Source organism: Leuciscus leuciscus (assembly GCF_965113295.1).
Source record: "Leuciscus leuciscus genome assembly, chromosome: 17".
Lineage (NCBI taxonomy): Eukaryota > Metazoa > Chordata > Actinopteri > Cypriniformes > Leuciscidae > Leuciscus > Leuciscus leuciscus.
The window spans coordinates 36,679,174-36,698,858 of NC_138741.1; the positions used below are offsets into that span (position 1 = coordinate 36,679,174).

Below are 19,685 nucleotides of genomic sequence, written 5' to 3' on the forward strand. Positions count from 1 at the left end.
CTCTCGGCGCAATTGGATAGACCTAAAACTCCAAAAACCAATCAGAGCGATCGTCATCGTGTAAAGCCATATGCTGCGTCCCAATTCGCCTATGTTACACTACGCCATAAAAGTATACTCTTTTTGTGAAGAAAATGTATTTACTTTTGAATGTGTAGCAAAAAAGTAGGCAACTTTTGGACATACTACTTCATCATCTTTATCGTACGGATCTGTCGTGTGCATCCCGTCATGTAAACTGCCCTGTCAATCATCTTGTCACAGTTAAAATCCTCTATTAAATCTAATTTAATTTCCTTCCGTTTCGGAGAGAAATGTAGTAGCACGTTCATCTGCCAGTGGGTCTTTCATGGAGACTGTCCTCATGTGTTTGCAATTTGAATATAATAATGCTGCATTTAAAAGTTGGTGCGCTTCACCAACGGAGTGGACGTCGCTCAAATGCCTCTGGGCACAATTGGATAGGCTAGACCTAAAACCAATCAGAGCGATTATCATCGTGTAAAGCCCGCCTCAACGTTTCTGATTGGTGCCGCGATTTCCACGGCATGGAAATGGCCTTGAATGGGCTCTTTGCCAGACTTACTTGCAGAGCAAATCTAAATTTGCCGGAAGTTGTCTGGGTTTTCCCAGGCTAGAATTTATTGATAAAAAAAAAAAAGGGTCATACTGACCCTAAACATAAAAGATCATTAAATAAAAAAATCGCCATGTAAATAAAGCAGAAATGAGATTATTACCATCATCGAGTTTTTGCACAGAAACAGCAGGACTGGCTCATCAATCTGGCATTTCTTTAATGAACAAGTCCTGGATATCGCCTTGAAAAAAAGTTTGGCTGATATCAGGGGAGTTGATGACGGCATCAAAAGAAGAGGATCCAGTGTTTTCTGGTTATATTCTGCGGACTAATTCCACAAACAAGCCTTACCACATGTTTCTATGCAACTGGTAGATTTTCAACCCATTTGTGGGAGTGGAAAAAGAGACGAGTTTTGTTTGATCTGTTCTTACAGGGACATCGTGAAAAACTGTGCAACAGTTCCTCAATAGTGAAGCGGACTCTTCTACTCATCGGGCCAGTCCAGCTCCAGGCCGAGGAAAGACTTCACAATCTCTCCAAGGTAAAACTTCAGCTGTGTGTCGATGCTGATGTCCACGTGTGCTTTAAAGAGGATGATGTCCTGAGGTTGGGGCTCTGAGAGTGTGTGATCCTCCTGCCGACGGTGTGTGTGTCGGGGTGGCACTCGCAGGGGGTCTGGGCGTCCACACACAGGTCTCGGTGTCCCACCCTGAAGAACAACAGGTCCCGAAGACCCTTCATCATCATCGCTCTCCCTTCGGCTGCCGGGATCACCTTCCCGTGGAAATCACACACAACGTCTCCTTTAGAGAACGGACGGGTCGCAACCACTCCTGAAATCAAGAGGACGTTACATTTTAAGATCAAAACAACAACTGAGTGCACATGCAGGAAAGCTATTCAGTGTTTTAGTTCCCGGCGCAGCGGACACAGTGTTTACTGATATAAACTAGTTCAATTCAAGACTTTAAGACCTTTTAATGAAACTTAAAACCAAACCTGTGATGGAAATACACATAATTACATACGTATATACAGTGAACTTTTCATATAAGCAGACAATATCCGATTTATAAAAAGATCCCAGAAAAGCATCGTATCACCAAGATTTTTGGTTGTGTAAACAGTTTATTCCGAAGAAATATTTTCATCAGCGATCTATAAGCTTTTGTATACTTAAATCTGCATATTTTTTATATTTTTGACATATTGTTTTTTACTTTATTAAAGGGGTCATATAATGCCATTTTTGTACAAGCTAATATGATTCTTTACGGTCTAAATTAAAAGTTTGTAATATACTTTAATTAAAAATTCTCATTAGTATTGTAAGAAAACACTAATTTTACCTGGTCAAAAACAGCTCTGTTTTCAGCACGCTGTTTAAGTGCATGTGTCTTTAAATGATAATGAGCTTTGCTCACCCCGCCCCTCTGTTCTGTGCGTACACCGTAACACAATAACACAATAACACAATAACGTGGGATTATGAATTATATAGAGAACGTCGTACATAGAAAACATGCCGTAATGTACCCTGAGTGTAAACAGCTGCATTCATCTTGAAGCGTGCAAGCGATTTGCAAAGATTAATATAAATATTAATATAAAGGTTAATAAAACGTTACACTCACTTCTTCTGGAGGTGCAGCAGGAACACGAATAGTTGGTACCGATCCTTTTTTCAGGAGCAGCTTCTTAGCAAAACCAGCTTTATACTGACCTCGTTTATAAAGCAGTCTGGTGTGTGAAATGATTCACGCAAACATGAAAGCATTGACATTGATCGTGGGGAATATTCCCTTCGAAAACAAAACTCAGGCTGCGTTAGAAACCGCATACTTCCCTACTATTTAGTATGGGAAAAAGAGTAGGCGAGCGAAAAAGTATGTACGAATCCAAAAGAGTAAGCGAGAATTACCTGGGTGACGTGCTAATTATCGCGAGATTCGGACTCAAGTGCGTTCGAATATGCCTACTCTCCTACTATATAGTAGGCGAAAACAGTACGTGAAGGAAGCAGTACGTTCAAAACATCAGTATTCATAAGAGTAGGTGTAACCCGTGTCGTGGCAAGTGTGTTACCCTCACCCTCCTCAGTAAAAGACACAGAGGGGCGTGAAAGAAGACACTGCTTCAATCTATGGACCAGCGATCAGAAGACCAGAATTCGCTCAAGAGACTGTGTTAGCAGCAAAGAAGCACAGGGACACACTGTTTAAGTTGGAAAAACAGGCAATTTGTATTTAAAAGGAATAACAAGCAATTAAAACGAAAGAAAATGTTCAAAAAGACAATAAAATTAAACTCAACACGTCAACAAAAGAAAATAAACCAGAAATAAATAAACTCTTATTTATATCCTAATTATAACCCCTTTTTTAGTCTTTCTTTTTATCTACTATAATTTATATGGTCTATTTAGTTTAAATCTAATTTTACCTAATTAACTTATTTTGGTATAATTAAGATATATGGTTTCTTTAGTTATTTTAGTTATTCCTAATTTGGCTTATTTATATTAAGAATACTTTTCTCTTTTGGTCTGATTTAAATGTAACTCTTTTCAACTTCAACCTTTCAAATTACCTTTCAGTTCACTCTTATTACCCAAAAATTGAAATTATGAACTCTTAATCAATAATTCAAAAGAAATAATCACAATATAAATTGAAACAAAATAACAACAATAAGGAAAATAAATCACAGTCAAATTATCTCAGGGTTCACAGAAATCTCAATGTGATATGAGATTGTACTAGTTCTCAGCTCCAGTTCAATGTTCCTTCACGAGATCCTTCTTCCGCAACTCAAATTAACTCACGGTTCAGTAGGATAGGAGGAGAAACCATGTACTCGACCCTACCACACAGTTCACAGTGCGATTCTCAGTTCGATCCTTATTTGGGCATGGCTCGCCAGTTCCTGCTTGCACCAACTCTCGAACTTTCGCAGTAAAGCAGGGACATCTCACGTGCAGCTTCCCCGATCCTCGTTCCAGAAAGCAGCATCCAAACTCAGCAAATAGAAAATGGCAGACAAAACCAAAAGAAAATCCCGAAAGGATAAAAAAATTAATAAAAAAATAAAATAAAATAAAAAAAACCCAACCTTGAAAAAACAAGGCCAAAAGTACAATTAGGCCCTTTTCTCAAAAATACACATTACCACACTTAATATATCAATATATTCAACTATTAACGTTTCAAACTTCACTTTTCATATAATATTAACACATTAACTTCTCATTTATATATAAAACAGGATTTCAAATGACGCGCTAGGTCTCATCTGCTCAATTTACACGTGCGTCACACTCATCCGTTTGCTCAAACTCAGTTATTCGACAAAACCTATAAATGCACATTTCACAAATCATCAAAAATAACTTCTCCCTTTATAATATCACTTATTTAACACATTTATGAAGAAATCTTCTATATTTTTTCCCTTTTTTTCAGAAGGTTGACTCTTACATACATTTAGCTAAATATAACACACATCTGGCATTTGAACACATTTTATCGGATATTTATACATAAGAACCTTAGTAATAACAATAAAACGAAAACTTCACTTACCAAGAGTACTCTAATATCAATTAGAAAAAGTTTGCGGCAGCTCTTTCACCTTTAGGCCCGTACTTCAATGCACGTACAAAAAGCTAGTTTCACTTTTACTCAAAATCAATCATCACAGTATCAAGTTCTGTTTCTATTTCTCAAAATCTTTGTTCTATATCTCTAAATCTCTCTAAACAAACTACTAGCTTGCTCAGTCTAATTCTTTCTCTTCTCAGATCCCGCTCATGCTGCTTTTTTGGTGCTTCTCTCGGAAAAAATGATCATTGCATCATCTCTCGACTCCGATGACTCCACCCACTAAGGCGGCCAACTCTGATTCGTTTATTAGGACCAATCATCGTCTCATTAAATCAAATCACTCTTCTCTAATTTATGTATTCTTATTTTCTCTTTTCTTTACAGATATTTAATAAAATAACTGTTCATTCACATAAGTGTCAGTCTCTTTCTTTCCTATTTCAAAAATAAAAACATCTTTAGCAACCTGGGTTACACCCTCCCCTCTTGAATACATGCACGTCCCGCTGCATCTACACGTTTTGGGATTGAATCGAAACCACAGGTACATCAACAGAAAAAGCATTTACTTCCTCTAAGGCAGTACTGAACGCCACACTTAGACCTTGCAACAGAGATTGAATCACTACGGTAAGTGGATTCCCTAACTGGGGATATTCAAGCCTTTTTGCAGGTCTTCGCTCTCTTTGCGAACGTCAGGGAATAGCTCCCTCTTCAGACTCTGTGTCATTCTCTCGTTCACTTCGATCAATTTCAGTATCTTTAGCTTCATTCAGAACTGGATTCTCTTCATTTCTGTTTTCACCTTCACAACCAATTTCTGTTTCAGCTTCCTGAGAAGGAAACTCAGAGCGGGGATCAATTTCTTGTTCTCCTCTCACTGGAATCTCTAAATCAACACGAACAGATTCCATCCCAACAGGAGGAGCTTCCGCTTCTCCAGATTCAGGTAAGATCTCTCTCAAAGGTTCATCCACAGGTAAGTCAACAGGGACATTCCAAGGATTTCGACAAGGTAAGTGCTCGGGGTTCACCAAAACTCGGGTTTCAAAATCCAATGTATCCCTAAATGCAGGATTAATGAATCGATCAGTGTCAGACTCATATTCACACTCAGATTCTGGCTCTTGTGAATCATTATCAGTGTCATTATCGGACCCGCATCCTGATTCTGACTCCCAGCCCTATATTGGAGCTTGAAAGTGTAGGTTGACAAACTAGACAGCCAACGGTAGCTGGTAGCATCAAATTTCGCAGATGTTAAAACGTACGTCAAGGGATTACTGTCGGTTACAACAGTGAAGTCTGTACCATACAAATAATCACTTAACTTAGCTGTGACAGCCCACTTCAATGCAAGAAATTCCAACTTATGTGCCGGATATTTCGCTTCAAGTTCAATGCAGGAAAATTCATGCGTGAGTTTCCATTAGACTCGCACGGTAGCCAGGCAAATGGCGAGCTCAGCTGTTGTTGACGCTGTGTGTGTCATGGTGTGTGTGCTTCAAGATTATGACGCAAGTGCTAAGATTCCGATTGGCCAAGAGAAAAAGTGCTAAGATTCCGATTGGCCGGATGTAAATTAAAAAAAATGTGAGCTGTGATGATTCCAGTAAAGCAGAAACAGTAGGAATGCGAGATTCCTATTAAAAAAAATGTAAATTATAAGAATTATCCAATAATGTTTCGCAATTCTAGCCTGCATGGCAGTTTACTGTGAGAAACAATACCCCCCCCCCCCCCAAAAAAAACTCTCCGGTTCTACGCGATTCACGTAAATGACCCAATTGACCAAGAAAACGGCGATTGTCGCCGAAAAGCGACAAGTTTGCAGGTATGCACTTGACTAGTACAACCAAAGTCAAGATCATGCAAAGAGAAAACTTCAGGAATTTAACCGGTTCGAAATTCGCTCTTTCCAATGTGAAGGCAAAGGAGAATCTAATGGTTCACATGTCCTAATGGTTCACTGCTAGCTTGCCTCCATCTCGCTTCAAGGACTTTAAGCACTGCCTGATACCCATGAAGATTCGAACAAGGATTATTCTGTTTCTCGTTGATACAGTGACCATAAAGCACATCCAAGGAGTTGGTACCTACTAGAACTTGCGACAGACTATTGAGGTCCGGAACTACCAAAGCTAAGGTAGGGATTTCAACTTCTGCACCCACAAACTCGTTCGGAAACTTCAAGACCAACTCTAGCTCCTTCTACCTCTAGTAGGTTTCCCAATGACTTCAACGGATGATCAGACAGGTGCGACTCGTAAAACGACTGGGGAATGGTAGTAACCTGAGATCCTGTGTCTAGGAGACAACTAATTTCCTTACCCCCAATGACAATATGCGCTGTGCACTTTACTCCTACTAACCCCTCTGGCAGGTTCTTTAAGCAATGGCGATTCTAGGGGGTGGCCTGGGGTGGCCGGGGCCACCCCTGAAAGCTCATTGGCCACCCCTGTGGCCACCCCAGATCTGATAGGTAGGTCAAGTTCGTCAACACAAGAAACGAGAAATGTTGTCAATCAGTGATGACAGCTGATCAACTGATTTAGGGCCAGTTTCACTTTTTTTTTTTTTTTTTTTTTTTTTTAGAGAAACACCAAATATCATTTTTATTATAAAAATAAATATACTGTATATACATTTGTTCTTTTTTTTTTTTTGATCAAGGTGTTTTTATTTAGTTTTACAAATTGTAGTTTACAGTACAGCATAAATCCCACAGAACTAAAACCCATCCACCCCCCACAAATACCAGACAAACAGTGTTTACAGTATGAAATGCATAGTTCAAAATACAGAGCTCACATAGCCAGATAAAAAAAAAAGAAAGAAAAAAAAAAAAAGAAAGAAAACAGGGGTTCACATTGCTATATTGTCTGCTTCCATATCTTCAACAAACATAAAGAAAGGCTGCCATATGTTGTAAAATTTCCTAGTAGACCCCCTTATTGTGTATCTGATCTTCTCCAACTTGATGTGATACATGATTTCTCTAACCCAGTGACTATATGTTGGAGGTGCTGGGTCTTTCCATTTCAGTAATATCAGTCTCCTAGCTAGGAGAGAGCAAAAAGCCACCATTATTCTTTCCCACATCTCTAGATGAGAGTCTGTCCGAGTTACACCAAAAAGTGCAATGAATGGACACGGTGTAAGCCTTTTTGAAAAGATCTTAGAAAAGGTCTCAAAGATGGACTGCCAGAAAGCGTAAAGCTTTGGACATGTCCAGAACATGTGTAGGAGAGTGGCTGGATCTTGCCCGCATCTATCACAAGTGGGTCTATATCAGCATTAATCTTAGAAAGTTTAAATTTAGACCAGTGCAGACGATGCACAATTTTAAACTGAATGACAGCATGTCTAAGACAGATGGAAGAAGAAAAAATTCCCTGTATTATTTTGTGCCAAGTGTCATCTGTGATTTGCTCATTTAAATCTGTCTCCCATTTATTTTTGAGGAGGTCCAAAGGCATCAAGTTATGAGAATATAGTGTTTCGTATATTGTGCTAATAGCTCGTTTTCTGACTAATTTACAATCAAAAATTGAATCCAACAAGCCAGTTGGAGGACGTAAGGGAGAACATATAAAGTTTGAAAATACAAAATTCCGAAGTTGCAGGTAACGATAAAAATGTGATTTGGTAATGTGATATTTTTGTACCAACTGTTCAAAGGAGGCAAAACTGCCGTCGATATATAGATCAGACAGTGATACCATACCTCTTCTGGACCACATATCGAAGACCCCATCTATTAATGATGGAGCAAACATATGATTCAGTGCAATTGGGGCAACCTGAGAAAGATCTGTAAGTGCAAAGGATCTTCTGAATTGGTTCCAGATCTTGATTGAGTGCAAAATCACAGGGTTAGAGGTAAAGTTAGAAATGGGCCGTGTAAATGGCAACTTGGAACACAGTAAGGCTTTTAAAGAAGTGGAATTTACAGATGCCCCCTCCAGATTTAGCCATCCAGTGTCAGTGTTGTCATTATTATTATCCATCCAATATAACAGTACTCGAATGTTAACCGCCCAATAGTAATATAAGAAATTAGGAAGTGCCATTCCTCCCATTGAGCGAGGTCTCTGAAGTACACTTCTTTTTATTCGGGGCGTTTTTTTGTTCCAAATGAAACTTGATATCTGATTATTTAATTTCGTAAAAAAGGACTTAGTTAAAAAGATGGGAAGGCACTGAAGTATATATAAAAATTTGGCCAGTATATTCATTTTTACTGTATTAATTCTTCCACCCAGAGAGAGAGGCAGGGGGTCCCATCGTTCGATATCCTGATTTAAGTTTGACAACAGAGGCTGGTAGTTATGCTCAGCATAAAGATCTTTATGTTTATCTGTAATCCATATGCCGAGGTATTTACATTTTTTGGGGCTTATTTTAAAGGGGAGTGAATTTAAGGAAGTCTCATCATTACTAGTGCCAACAGGCATCAGCTCACTTTTTTGAACATTGACCCTGTAGCCGGATAGTTTGCCAAATTCTTTTAGTAGGACCATTAGCTTAGGAAGACTCAAAAGGGGTTGTGATATAAATAGTAGCATGTCGTCCGCATAGAGCGAGACTTTGTGCTCCTCCCCTGCTCGGTGAATTCCTCTGATATCAGTATTTTGCCTCAGAGCTAAAGCTAGCAGTTCCATTGCAACCGCAAAAAGGAGCGGCGACATGGGGCATCCCTGTCTTGTACCACGTTTAAGCTCGAAGAAAGGGGACAAATTATTATTAGTACGAACAGCAGCCACTGGAGAAGTATATAAGTCTGATCCATGATATGAATTTATTGCCAAATCCAAACCTCCCCAGCGCGCTGAAAAGGCGTTCGACCGGGTGGAGTGGGGCTATCTTTTCAGCGCGCTGGGGAGGTTTGGATTTGGCAATAAATTCATATCATGGATCAGACTTATATACTTCTCCAGTGGCTGCTGTTCGTACTAATAATAATAATAAAAAGCGTCAAGTGAGAGGACGATCTCTGGCACACCTGGTGGAGAGGGGCTATAAAGGATGTTAAAAAGGCGTCTGACATTGAAAAAAGAGTAACGATTCTTAATAAAGCCTGTTTGGTCAGGTGATATAATGGAAGGAAGAACACCTTCCAGTCGGCGTGCCAGAACCTTGGCAAGGATCTTTGCATCCGTGTTAAGGAGAGAAATTGGGCGATATGAATTGCACTCCAGAGGGTTTTTTCCTTTTTTGAGAATTACAGAGATGACTGCTTGACGCATGGTCAAAGGTAAGGTCTTAAGTGAAAGTGATTCTTCAAAAACTGACATTAGTAAAGGGGCAAGTTGGTCAGAAAATTTTTTGAAGAACTCTGTCGGATATCCGTCCGGCCCTGGGGACTTGCCGCTTTGCATAGATCCGATTGCAGATACTATTTCCAGGGCCGAGAAGTCGTCCTCCAATGAATGAGCTATGTTTGGGTCTACGGATGGAACATGTAGGGATCTTAAAAAATTCTCCAGCACGGCGGGTGCAGCTGGACATTCTGATGTGTATAATACTTGATAGAAATTTTGAAAACAAAAGTTAATTTTGAGGCTATCTGTACACTTTGAACCTTGTTCATCATTGATTGCAGGTATAGCCTGATTGGCAGTTCTTTGTCGTAGCTGATGTGCGAGAATGCGTCCAATTTTTTCCCCATGTTCATAGCATCCGTGTCTAGATTTAGAGAGGAGATATTCCGCCTGCTGCGTTGATAGGATATCAAATTCGGTCTGCAAAGACAGACGTTTTTTCATTATGTCAGGAGATGGTTGATGGCTATATAACATATCTAGTTCCAGTATTTGATCTGTTAGTTCTTTAAAACGCACTGTATTTTTTTTCCTCTTATTTGCGCAATAAGAGATGATTTGGCCTCGTAGATAGGCTTTTAAGGATTCCCATATAGTTGAATATGACATTCCTGGAGTTTGATTAGTGTCAAGAAAAAATTGTATTTCAGATTAAATAAAGTTGGTAAAAGATTCTTCTGATCAGAGAAGTGGATTGAGTCTCCAAGGGCGGTAACTATTTTGTGTGTTAGGAATGCTGATTTTCGCGGTTAGCGGACCATGGTCTGAAATGACTATGGCATCATAATCACACTTAGTTACAGAAGATAAAAGTCTTTTATCCAGGAAGAAAGTATCTATGCGTGAATAGCTCTTATGCACTGGGGAGAAAAAGGAGTATGTTCTAGCATTAGGATTACGAAATCGCCATACATCCACTACACCATACGTTTTAAGAAAAAGCTGGATTGTGTGTGCCGATTTAGACAAAAGCGTCTTTTTGGAGGAGCTGCGATCTAAGGTAGGGGAAAGTACACAATTTATATCGCCACCAAGGACAAGATGGTGTGATGCCATGTTTGGTAGACGAGAAAAAAAATTTGAAAAGAATTCTGGATTGTCCCAGTTTGGCGCATAAATATTGGCCAGAATGACCGGAAGTGAAAAAAGTTGCCCTGTCACAATAATATAGCGCCCTGCTGAATCAGAATCAACATTAGTCATTGTAAATGGGATATTTTTATCGATGAGGATGGCTGCCCCCCTAGTCTTTGTGTGGAAATTGGAATGATAAACTTGTCCTGACCATCCTCTTTTTATTCGGATCAGGTCCGTTGTGCGCAAATGTGTCTCCTGAAGAAACGCAATATCGGTCTTAAGTTGTTTTAACTGAGTAAATACCTTTTTTCTCTTAATTGGATGGTTAAGTGACTTCACGTTCCAACTCACAAAGTTCACTGATGAGAGTGCATCCAGCGCTCTAGTAGACTTAGGATCCGTCATAACCTACTAAAAGATTTAGTGCATTTGAAATTTACATCTGGCTGAGCAAATAGAAAGGAAGAAAGACGTACATAAAATAAATCCAAGAAATAAACAAGTCTGGTATAATCCCACCATCCCCCACCCCCCTTAGTGCCTAGAGAAACAAGACAAACATGGTACCCCTCAAGAACAAATCCACACATATGTGTTTATGTTGGGGAACTCTATAAAGCCAACTATTCAGGCCCCCGTCGAACGGTTCGTGAAAAAAAACCAATTCAGCGCATTGTTATTGTAGTATACATAAACATATATAATCAACAGAAACATATTCAGTCAGACATACCCTTTCACTGTAAGGCAACCATTAAGTTATAAGAAAGAACAAAAACAAAGAACTATTAGGCTACGGTAAACTTATAAATAAGGGTAATCAGCACTGGCAAAGAAAGGAAAGAGAGAAGAATGTTAACAGCATAAGCTGGTGAAACTGTAACAGTCTAACAACAGTGACATAAGTCCACTGGGTGCAGCTAATTTAGCTGCCTTTCCACGGATGAAAACGGATAAAGTACTGTCAGAATAGTTGAAAACGCAAAAACAGTCCCACTCACGCTCCTCTGCGGGAATGATGTGGTTTCTCACGTAGGTCATCGCTTTCTCTGCGTCGGTGAATTCTTTTTCTTCCCCATTGTGTGTGACACGGAGACGGGCTGGGAATAGTATACCAAACCGGACATTCTGGCGATTGTGGAGCAGCTTTCTGACCTCGGTGAACGCGGCTCTGGCTTTGGCGACTCTTGTAGTATAATCGGGGAAGATAGCAATTGACTCTCCGTTGTACCGAAGTGGAGCACGGGTGCGCGCCCGGTTCAGTACCTCAACACAGTCTTGGAAATAGTGGAGTTTGGCTACTATCGCTCGTGGTTTCCCGCCGGGTTTTCTCGGAGCCAGACTTCTGTGTGAGCGATCGATGAGCACATCCTTATCCAACTGCAGCGCCTCTCGCAGCAACTTTGAGACCGATGTCGTGGAGTTTGAACCAGGCGTCTCAGGCACCCCCAGTATTCTGATGTTACACCGCCGCGCTCTTCCCTCCAGATCCTCTCATTTGTCTCGGAGCTCCGCCACCTCCGTCTTCAGGGTGTTCACCGTGGTCTGCAAGGTCACCACCTCGTCTGACCATGCTGACAATCCGGTCTCCATGTCTCGGACTGTGGTTTTTACTTGGTCGATCTCAGAGTGAATTGCCGCCGTGCTATTTTTAACTTCTGCTTTTAATGCCTGCAGCTCATTTTTAAGGAAGTCGAAGTCGTCGGCAAGTGCGTTTTTCATTTCTGATTTTATCACCGCCGAAATTTCAGTTTTCAGCGAGAGAAGAATCTCCGACTTCAGGGACTTGACGTCCATCTCTGGTTTAGCGTTAGCTGATCGTAGCTGTGGTGGAGATGCTCTTGCCGCTGTGTTAGTAGCAGTATGACTTCCTGCAGTGCTAGGCCTCGTGTTCGCTGCTCCAGTATATTGAAATTTACGCAGATTCGTCGCCATTCACTCAAATGTAGACTTTCTCTCGGCTTCGAAAATGCTTTTAGAGCAGATTAGTCGATGTTTTAATGTACTGTGCGCTTATTAATTTAAAATGAAAAAGAAGTTCGACGGGAGCTCAAACAAACACGTCTCACTCCATCGTCAGCTCAACAGCGCCCCCCCCAGTTTCACATTTTTAACTAACACACTAACGGTCGTACTGAGACTGTGAGAGCTGATTTCTGCTCAGCGGACGTTTGGCCATGCAGGTCAGATGACCCATGAGATAAGAGCACGCGCGCTGCACGGTGCACCTGCTGCTGCTGGTCCGTGAAACAAGAGGATGGTCACACAGTTGCAACAATACAACAACGATAAAAACGCTGGAATCAGTCGATTGAGAGGTATGGTCGGGACCCAACGCAACAGAGTGCGGCACGGGAATATAGATCTGATGGCCGAGTGCGGGCGCGGGCAGTAATGCACTCGTGTGTCGATTCGCGGGAGTCGGGACTCCCGCAAAATAGAATTATCTATAAATTGAACAAATAAAAACGAATAAATTGTCATTCATCTGTTGCACAAAAGCAACAAGAACAACTAAAACAAAATAGAAACGATTTACAGGCCAGAGTTTCTATTTATAACATGTTTGCAGCGTTGAACAATGTAACCAATCACAGACATGTGTGTTGATTTCTTGAACGCAATGGCCAATCAGATGCATTTAAGATAGAATCCCCTCACCACTCAAAATTGACTTTTTGTTCAGTGCTGAATTCTGCATACTGGCAAATCATCTATTATATCAAACAAAGTGTAGATAATATGAAAGATTAATTATGCAGCCAGTTTCATTGATAATAACAGAGATTTGTGAGATGGCGATGAACTGAGATGTCAGCTTTTTAGGAATTAAGTGAGAAATCCGTCCCGCGCAGGTCTCTAATGTAGACTTTAAAAACAAACCACTAACATTATATTTACATTAACAGTAGCCTAGGCTGCAATCTAGTGTATGTGAACCTTTTTGCAGATAAACACAAATGCATTTTCGGACAAGTTAATGGCCAAGTTAATGGAGTAAATCATATCCCCCACTATGGCAATTAATAACAGACTATAGTAAACACATTTCCTAAATAGGCCTGTGACTGTATCTTACATTTTATGAAATAGTACCATTATTTAAAAATAAAGTTTGCACTTTGTTACTATTATTAAAATCCTCTATTGTTCATAAGAGTTTAAAGGTTTACATAACATTACTTTATAGTATATATGGCCACCCCACTCTAGTTTTGTGTCCCATCTTGGCCACCCCAGTAAAAATGTCCTGGATACGCCACTGTCTTTAAGGGTGATCTATTCTGATTACTCGCGACGGCCGCTTGTCTAAAACACTTAGGGCGGTTAAAGTTACACCTCGTCTCTGCATGCCCCGCTACAGAGACGTCCCCTAGTTTAAAGACAAGGAAGAATTCCCGTGCAGAGAGTCCCACTGAGCCTGCTGCTCTCTCAGCTTACGACGCTTTTCAACTCTCAAGGGGTTTGCTGGACTATCACAGGCAACAGCCAAATGACCGTTCTCTCCGCATCGGAAACAATATCCGGGGCGAGGCCGATTGGCCATTGGTTGGGCCCTTCTAACATCTCGACCAGTATCTGTCTCTATCAAATTCTGAGGCGGAAAAACTCGAGGACCAGCAGTCACACGGGAGTGATCTCTAAAATTTCTCGGAGCAACATTCTGAGCTTGCAGTTCAGCTACCTGTCGACGTAGGTTAGCGACTCCTAAGCTATTTGAATTTTCACGAGTCATGGAAACTCGCATAGCGGCTATCTGAGCGCGCAACTCTTCCACTACTTTTCGCAAAGCATCAAATTCTGTTTTCTCAGAACATTCGTTCTGGCGTTTCTAAGCTGAACTTCTACCTAAAGTAGCAAGTTGAGCCTGAGCTTCTGCAAGTTGCTTTCTTAGATAATCTGTTTCAGAACTACTAGCATTTGATGTTTCATGAGAATACACTGACACTTGCTGGGTGGCAGCTCGAGGTTTCGGGTAACCAACAGGAGTTTTTGGCAACCCAAGGTGCTTTTTCATTCTCTCTTCTTTGGAAGTACGTTTATTCTCTTCTGTTCGAATTAACACAACCAACTCAGAGAAAGTGAGTGGCTGGGTTCCGCTCTTCCCTAACTGAAGGCTGTCAATGAGACCATAAAGTGCCCATAAACTTGGCCAACAGTTCGTCACCATCCTCTACGGAACCATACACTGATTCTAGCAACTCAAGGTACACCGCAGGCAAAGCTGGAGGTTGCACGTGCTTCACTACGTCTGCGGCAGGAGACAACAGGCTATCTAGGATCCTACGTACTCTTTGCAAATCGGAAATAGCCGGATCACTTAGCAGGAGTTCTACACTTACTCGCCAAGTGTCAAAGTCAGGTTCATTTGGAGGACGCGGGCACCTCCCTGAGAAATTCCTAAGACGGACTGAAGTTTGCTGTAACATCGCAGCATCAGCTGACTTCACTATGTGCTCTACAACCATCTTCTGAATACCTGGTGGGTCTACAACGTTCATGGGGAAACCAGAACGAGTAGTCACTGTAACACCATCAACGGTGGTTTCTGGAAAGGCCATAGGGCCCGTCTGTCTCTTGATTGGGTTTTTGAATTCTAAATCTCGCATTCCTACTGTTTCTGCTTTACTGGAATCATCACAGCTCACATTTCGCGCTCTCTCTGGAGTACAGTTGGTAGAGTGAACTTCCTGGAGTTCATTCAACTCCTCCTGAAACACATTTGAAAGAGGTTTCTCACTGGCCGTCTGGTTACAGACGCTAGCTAAAGCTCGTACTTGAAACATGACACTTGGATTCGAAAGACTTCCCAAAGTTATGGGTAACATTGGCGCTAAGTCCAGCATTGCAGAGCTGTGAGCATATTCTACAATGGCATGCTGATGGAACTCAGACGTTTGATCGTCAGTTATCAATCAGCTCATCTTGTGTTTCGGTCAACGTGAGACCTTTGACAAGAAGCGCATTTGCTACGTCCACACTCTCTCTCTCAATGATTTCCATTGTCACAACGCAAGATCAACGCTTCTGAGAAAAATTCGGTTACTACTTAGCTTGTTTCCTACTACTATCCTTGTTGCTAAGCAACAGTCTCCTGGCTGGCTCGCCAACTTTCTGTAACCCGTGTCGTGGCAAGTGTGTTACCCTCACCCTCCTCAGTAAAAGACACAGAGGGGCGTGAAAGAAGACACTGCTTCAATCTATGGAACAGCGATCAGAAGACCAGAATTCGCTCAAGAGACTGTGTTAGCAGCAAAGAAGCACAGGGACACACTGTTTAAGTTGGAAAAACAGTCAATTTGTATTTAAAAGGAATAACAAGCAATTAAAACGAAAGAAAATGTTCAAAAAGACAATAAAATTAAACTCAACACGTCAACAAAAGAAAATAAACCAGAAATAAATAAACTCTTATTTATATCCTAATTATAACCCCTTTTTTAGTCTTTCTTTTTATCTACTATAATTTATACGGTCCATTTAGTTTAAATCTAATTTTACCTAATTAACTTATTTTGGTATAATTAAGATATATGGTTTCTTTAGTTATTTTAGTTATTCCTAATTTGGCTTATTTATATTAAGAATACTTTTCTCTTTTGGTCTGATTTAAATGTAACTCTTTTCAACTTCAACCTTTCAAATTACCTTTCAGTTCACTCTTATTACCCAAAAATAGAAATTATGAACTCTTAATCAATAATTGAAAAGAAATAATCACAATATAAATTGAAACAAAACAACAACAATAAGGAAAATAAATCACAGTCAAATTATCTCAGGGTTCACAGAAATCTCAATGTGATATGAGATTGTACTAGTTCTCAGCTCCAGTTCAATGTTCCTTCACGAGATCCTTCTTCCGCAACTCAAATTAACTCACGGTTCAGTAGGATAGGAGGAGAAACCATGTACTCGACCCTACCACACAGTTCACAGTGCGATTCTCAGTTCGATCCTTATTTGGGCATGGCTCGCCAGTTCCTGCTTGCACCAACTCTCGAACTTTCGCAGTAAAGCAGGGACATCTCACGTGCAGCTTCCCCGATCCTCGTTCCAGAAAGCAGCATCCAAACTCAGCAAATAGAAAATGGCAGACAAAACCAAAAGAAAATCCCGAAAGGATCAAAAAATTTAAAAAAAGTAAAGGAAAAAAATAAACCAACCTTGAAAAAACAAGGCCAAAAGTACAATTAGGCCCTTTTCTCAAAAATACACATATTACCACACTTAATATCAATATATTCAACTATTAACGTTTCAAACTTCACTTTTCATATAATATTAACACATTAACTTCTCTATATATATATATAAAACAGGATTTCAAATGACGCGCTAGGTCTCATCTGCTCAATTTACACGTGCGTCACACTCATCCGTTTGCTCAAACTCAGTTATTCGACAAAACCTATAAATTCACATTTCACAAATCATCAAAAATAACTTCTCCCTTTATAATATCACTTATTTAACACATTTATGAAGAAATCTTCTATATTTTTTCCCTTTTTTCAGAAGGTTGACTCTTAAATACATTTAGCTAAATATAACACACATCTGGCATTTGAACACATTTTATCGGATATTTATACATAAGAACCTTAGTAATAACAATAAAACGAAAACTTCACTTACCAAGAGTACTCTAATATCAATTAGAAAAAGTCTGCGGCAGCTCTTTCAGCTTTAGGCCCGTACTTCAATGCACGTACAAAAAGCTAGTTTCACTTTTACTCAAAATCAATCATCACAGTATCAAGTTCTGTTTCTATTTCTCAAAATCGTTATGTTCTATATCTCTAAATCTCTCTAAACAAACTACTAGCTTGCTCAGTCTAATTCTTTCTCTTCTCAGATCCCGCTCATGCTTCTTTTTCGGTGCTTCTCTCGGAAAAAATGATCATTGCATCATCTCTCGACTCCGATGACTCCACCCACTAAGGCGGCCAACTCTGATTCGTTTATTAGGACCAATCATCGTCTCATTAAATCAAATCACTCTTGTCTAATTTATGCATTCTTATTTTCTCTTTTCTTTACAGATATTTAATAAAATAACTGTTCATTCACATAAGTGTCAGTCTCTTTCTTTCCTATTTCAAAAATAAAAACATCTTTAGCAACCTGGGTTACATAGGCAAGAAGTTCCCGGATGGCTTACTGCTTTCGGCCAGATTTTCGAGTGCTCGACCGATGGATACTCTTCTATCCCAGGAGGCCACGCGAGAGGACGTGTCATTATCAAACATCGCAGAGATCGGCGACGCAGGTGCTTTCAAATGTGAGTAAACACGGTTGCTTGTGTTAAAATTGCATGTGTTGAACTACTTTAGAGTAAACTGTTGAATTGTTGAAGGTGTAAAGACGTTACACAGTATAGTATAGTTGTGATTTTGCTGTAAAAACACGTTTTATTATGTATAACGTTAGCTAACAGGGGAGCTCCAGTAAGGACACGTAAGTTGGGTCTCTAAAGTGGATTTACATAAACCATACACCTTAAAGACGATTATTTTAAATGTCCATTTACATCTTACAGGAAAATCTTGAAATATCACAACATGAAATAGACATCTGAGTGATGAATGTGTGCTATTATGTAGAACAAATCTATAAAGTAACTAAACATAAGTTATCTATTTTATTTGTCCATTAGTAGTTGATAAATTGAGGAACATTTATGTTGGATAAAAAGTTAAAACAACCTCAACATGTAAATGTAGTGTTGAGCTCATAAATCACAGAGGTAATGTGAATCTTGTCTGGATGTTACAGGGTCGGATGAACAGATGTGTTTATCCAGTGGAGAGTGGCTCATGAAGCTGAATGCTGCCATCAAAGGCTTTGAGTATACTACAGAAATGAATAACAACTATTTAAATATTAAGTTGTAGTTTATTTGAATTATTGTAATTTCAAACAGAGCTATTACAGCACTTTTCTGATTCTTTATTTCTGTGCATTTGCTGCAGATCTTTTGTGGTGGAGCAGGACCTACAAGGAAAGATGATGGCGGCATTTGTGAAAAAAAGCGTTTTTGTCTTCTAAATAATACTGAAATCAAATGACATTGTGCGGTTGGAATTACTGCTTTTGTGTTATGTTTGTGCATTTTTTGTAGGATCTGCAATGTCAGCAGACTGGTGTGAGCACTGAGGATGAGGAGCCCAGAGCTGAATCCTGGAGATGGTGCCATGGATGAGTCCCTCCATCACTCCACCTGCCCTTACGAGACCCTCCATCACTCCACCTGTCCTTACGAGACCCTCCATCACTCCACCTGTCCTTACGAGACCCTCCATCACTCCACCTGTCCTTACGAGACCCTCCATCACTCCACCTGCCCTTACGAGACCCTCCATCACTCCACCTGTCCTTACGAGACCCTCCATCACTCCACCTGCCCTTACGAGACCCTCCATCACTCCTTACGAGACCCTCCATCACTCCACCTGCCCTTACGAGACCCTCCATCACTCCTTACGAGACCCTCCATCACTCCACCTGCCCTTACGAGACCCTCCATCACTCCTTACGAGACCCTCCATCACTCCACCTGCCCTTACGAGACCCTCCATCACTCCTTACGAGACCCTCCATCACTCCACCTGCCCTTACGAGACCCTCCATCACTCCACCTGTCCTTACGAGACCCTCCATCACTCCACCTGTCCTTACGAGACCCTCCATCACTCCACCTGCCCTTACGAGACCCTCCATCACTCCACCTGTCCTTACGAGACCCTCCATCACTCCATCACTCCTTACGAGACCCTCCATCACTCCTTACGAGACCCTCCATCACTCCACCTGCCCTTACGAGTCCCTCCATCACTCCTTACGAGTCCCTCCATCACTCCACCTGCCCTTACGAGACCCTCCATCACTCCACCTGCCCTTACGAGACCCTCCATCACTCCACCTGTCCTTACGAGACCCTCCATCACTCCACCTGCCCTTACGAGACCCTCCATCACTCCTTACGAGACCCTCCATCACTCCACCTGCCCTTACGAGTCCCTCCATCACTCCTTACGAGTCCCTCCATCACTCCACCTGCCCTTACGAGTCCCTCCATCACTCCACCTGCCCTTA

General features: G+C 40.8%; 1 protein-coding gene and 1 long non-coding RNA gene across 3 annotated transcripts in view; both read right to left on the minus strand.

The window, feature by feature from the left end:
* Nucleotides 1-943: 943 nt before the first annotated feature.
* The window catches only part of LOC309479406 (uncharacterized protein), a 31,181-nt gene continuing 12,439 nt past the window's right edge, over nt 944-19,685 (minus strand). For both annotated transcript variants that reach the window (XM_082143533.1, XM_082143532.1), the window contains exon 8: nt 944-1,416. In XM_082143533.1, the coding sequence (XP_081999659.1) occupies nt 1,133-1,416 (284 nt within the window). In that variant the 3' untranslated portion in view covers nt 944-1,132. The remainder of the gene's footprint in view (nt 1,417-19,685) is intronic.
* Nucleotides 16,409-17,594, minus strand: LOC309479558. Its single transcript, XR_014199303.1, has 2 exons — nt 17,226-17,594; nt 16,409-16,753 (listed from the first exon to the last, which is right to left on the minus strand). It is a non-coding gene; the product is annotated as an uncharacterized lncRNA (long non-coding RNA).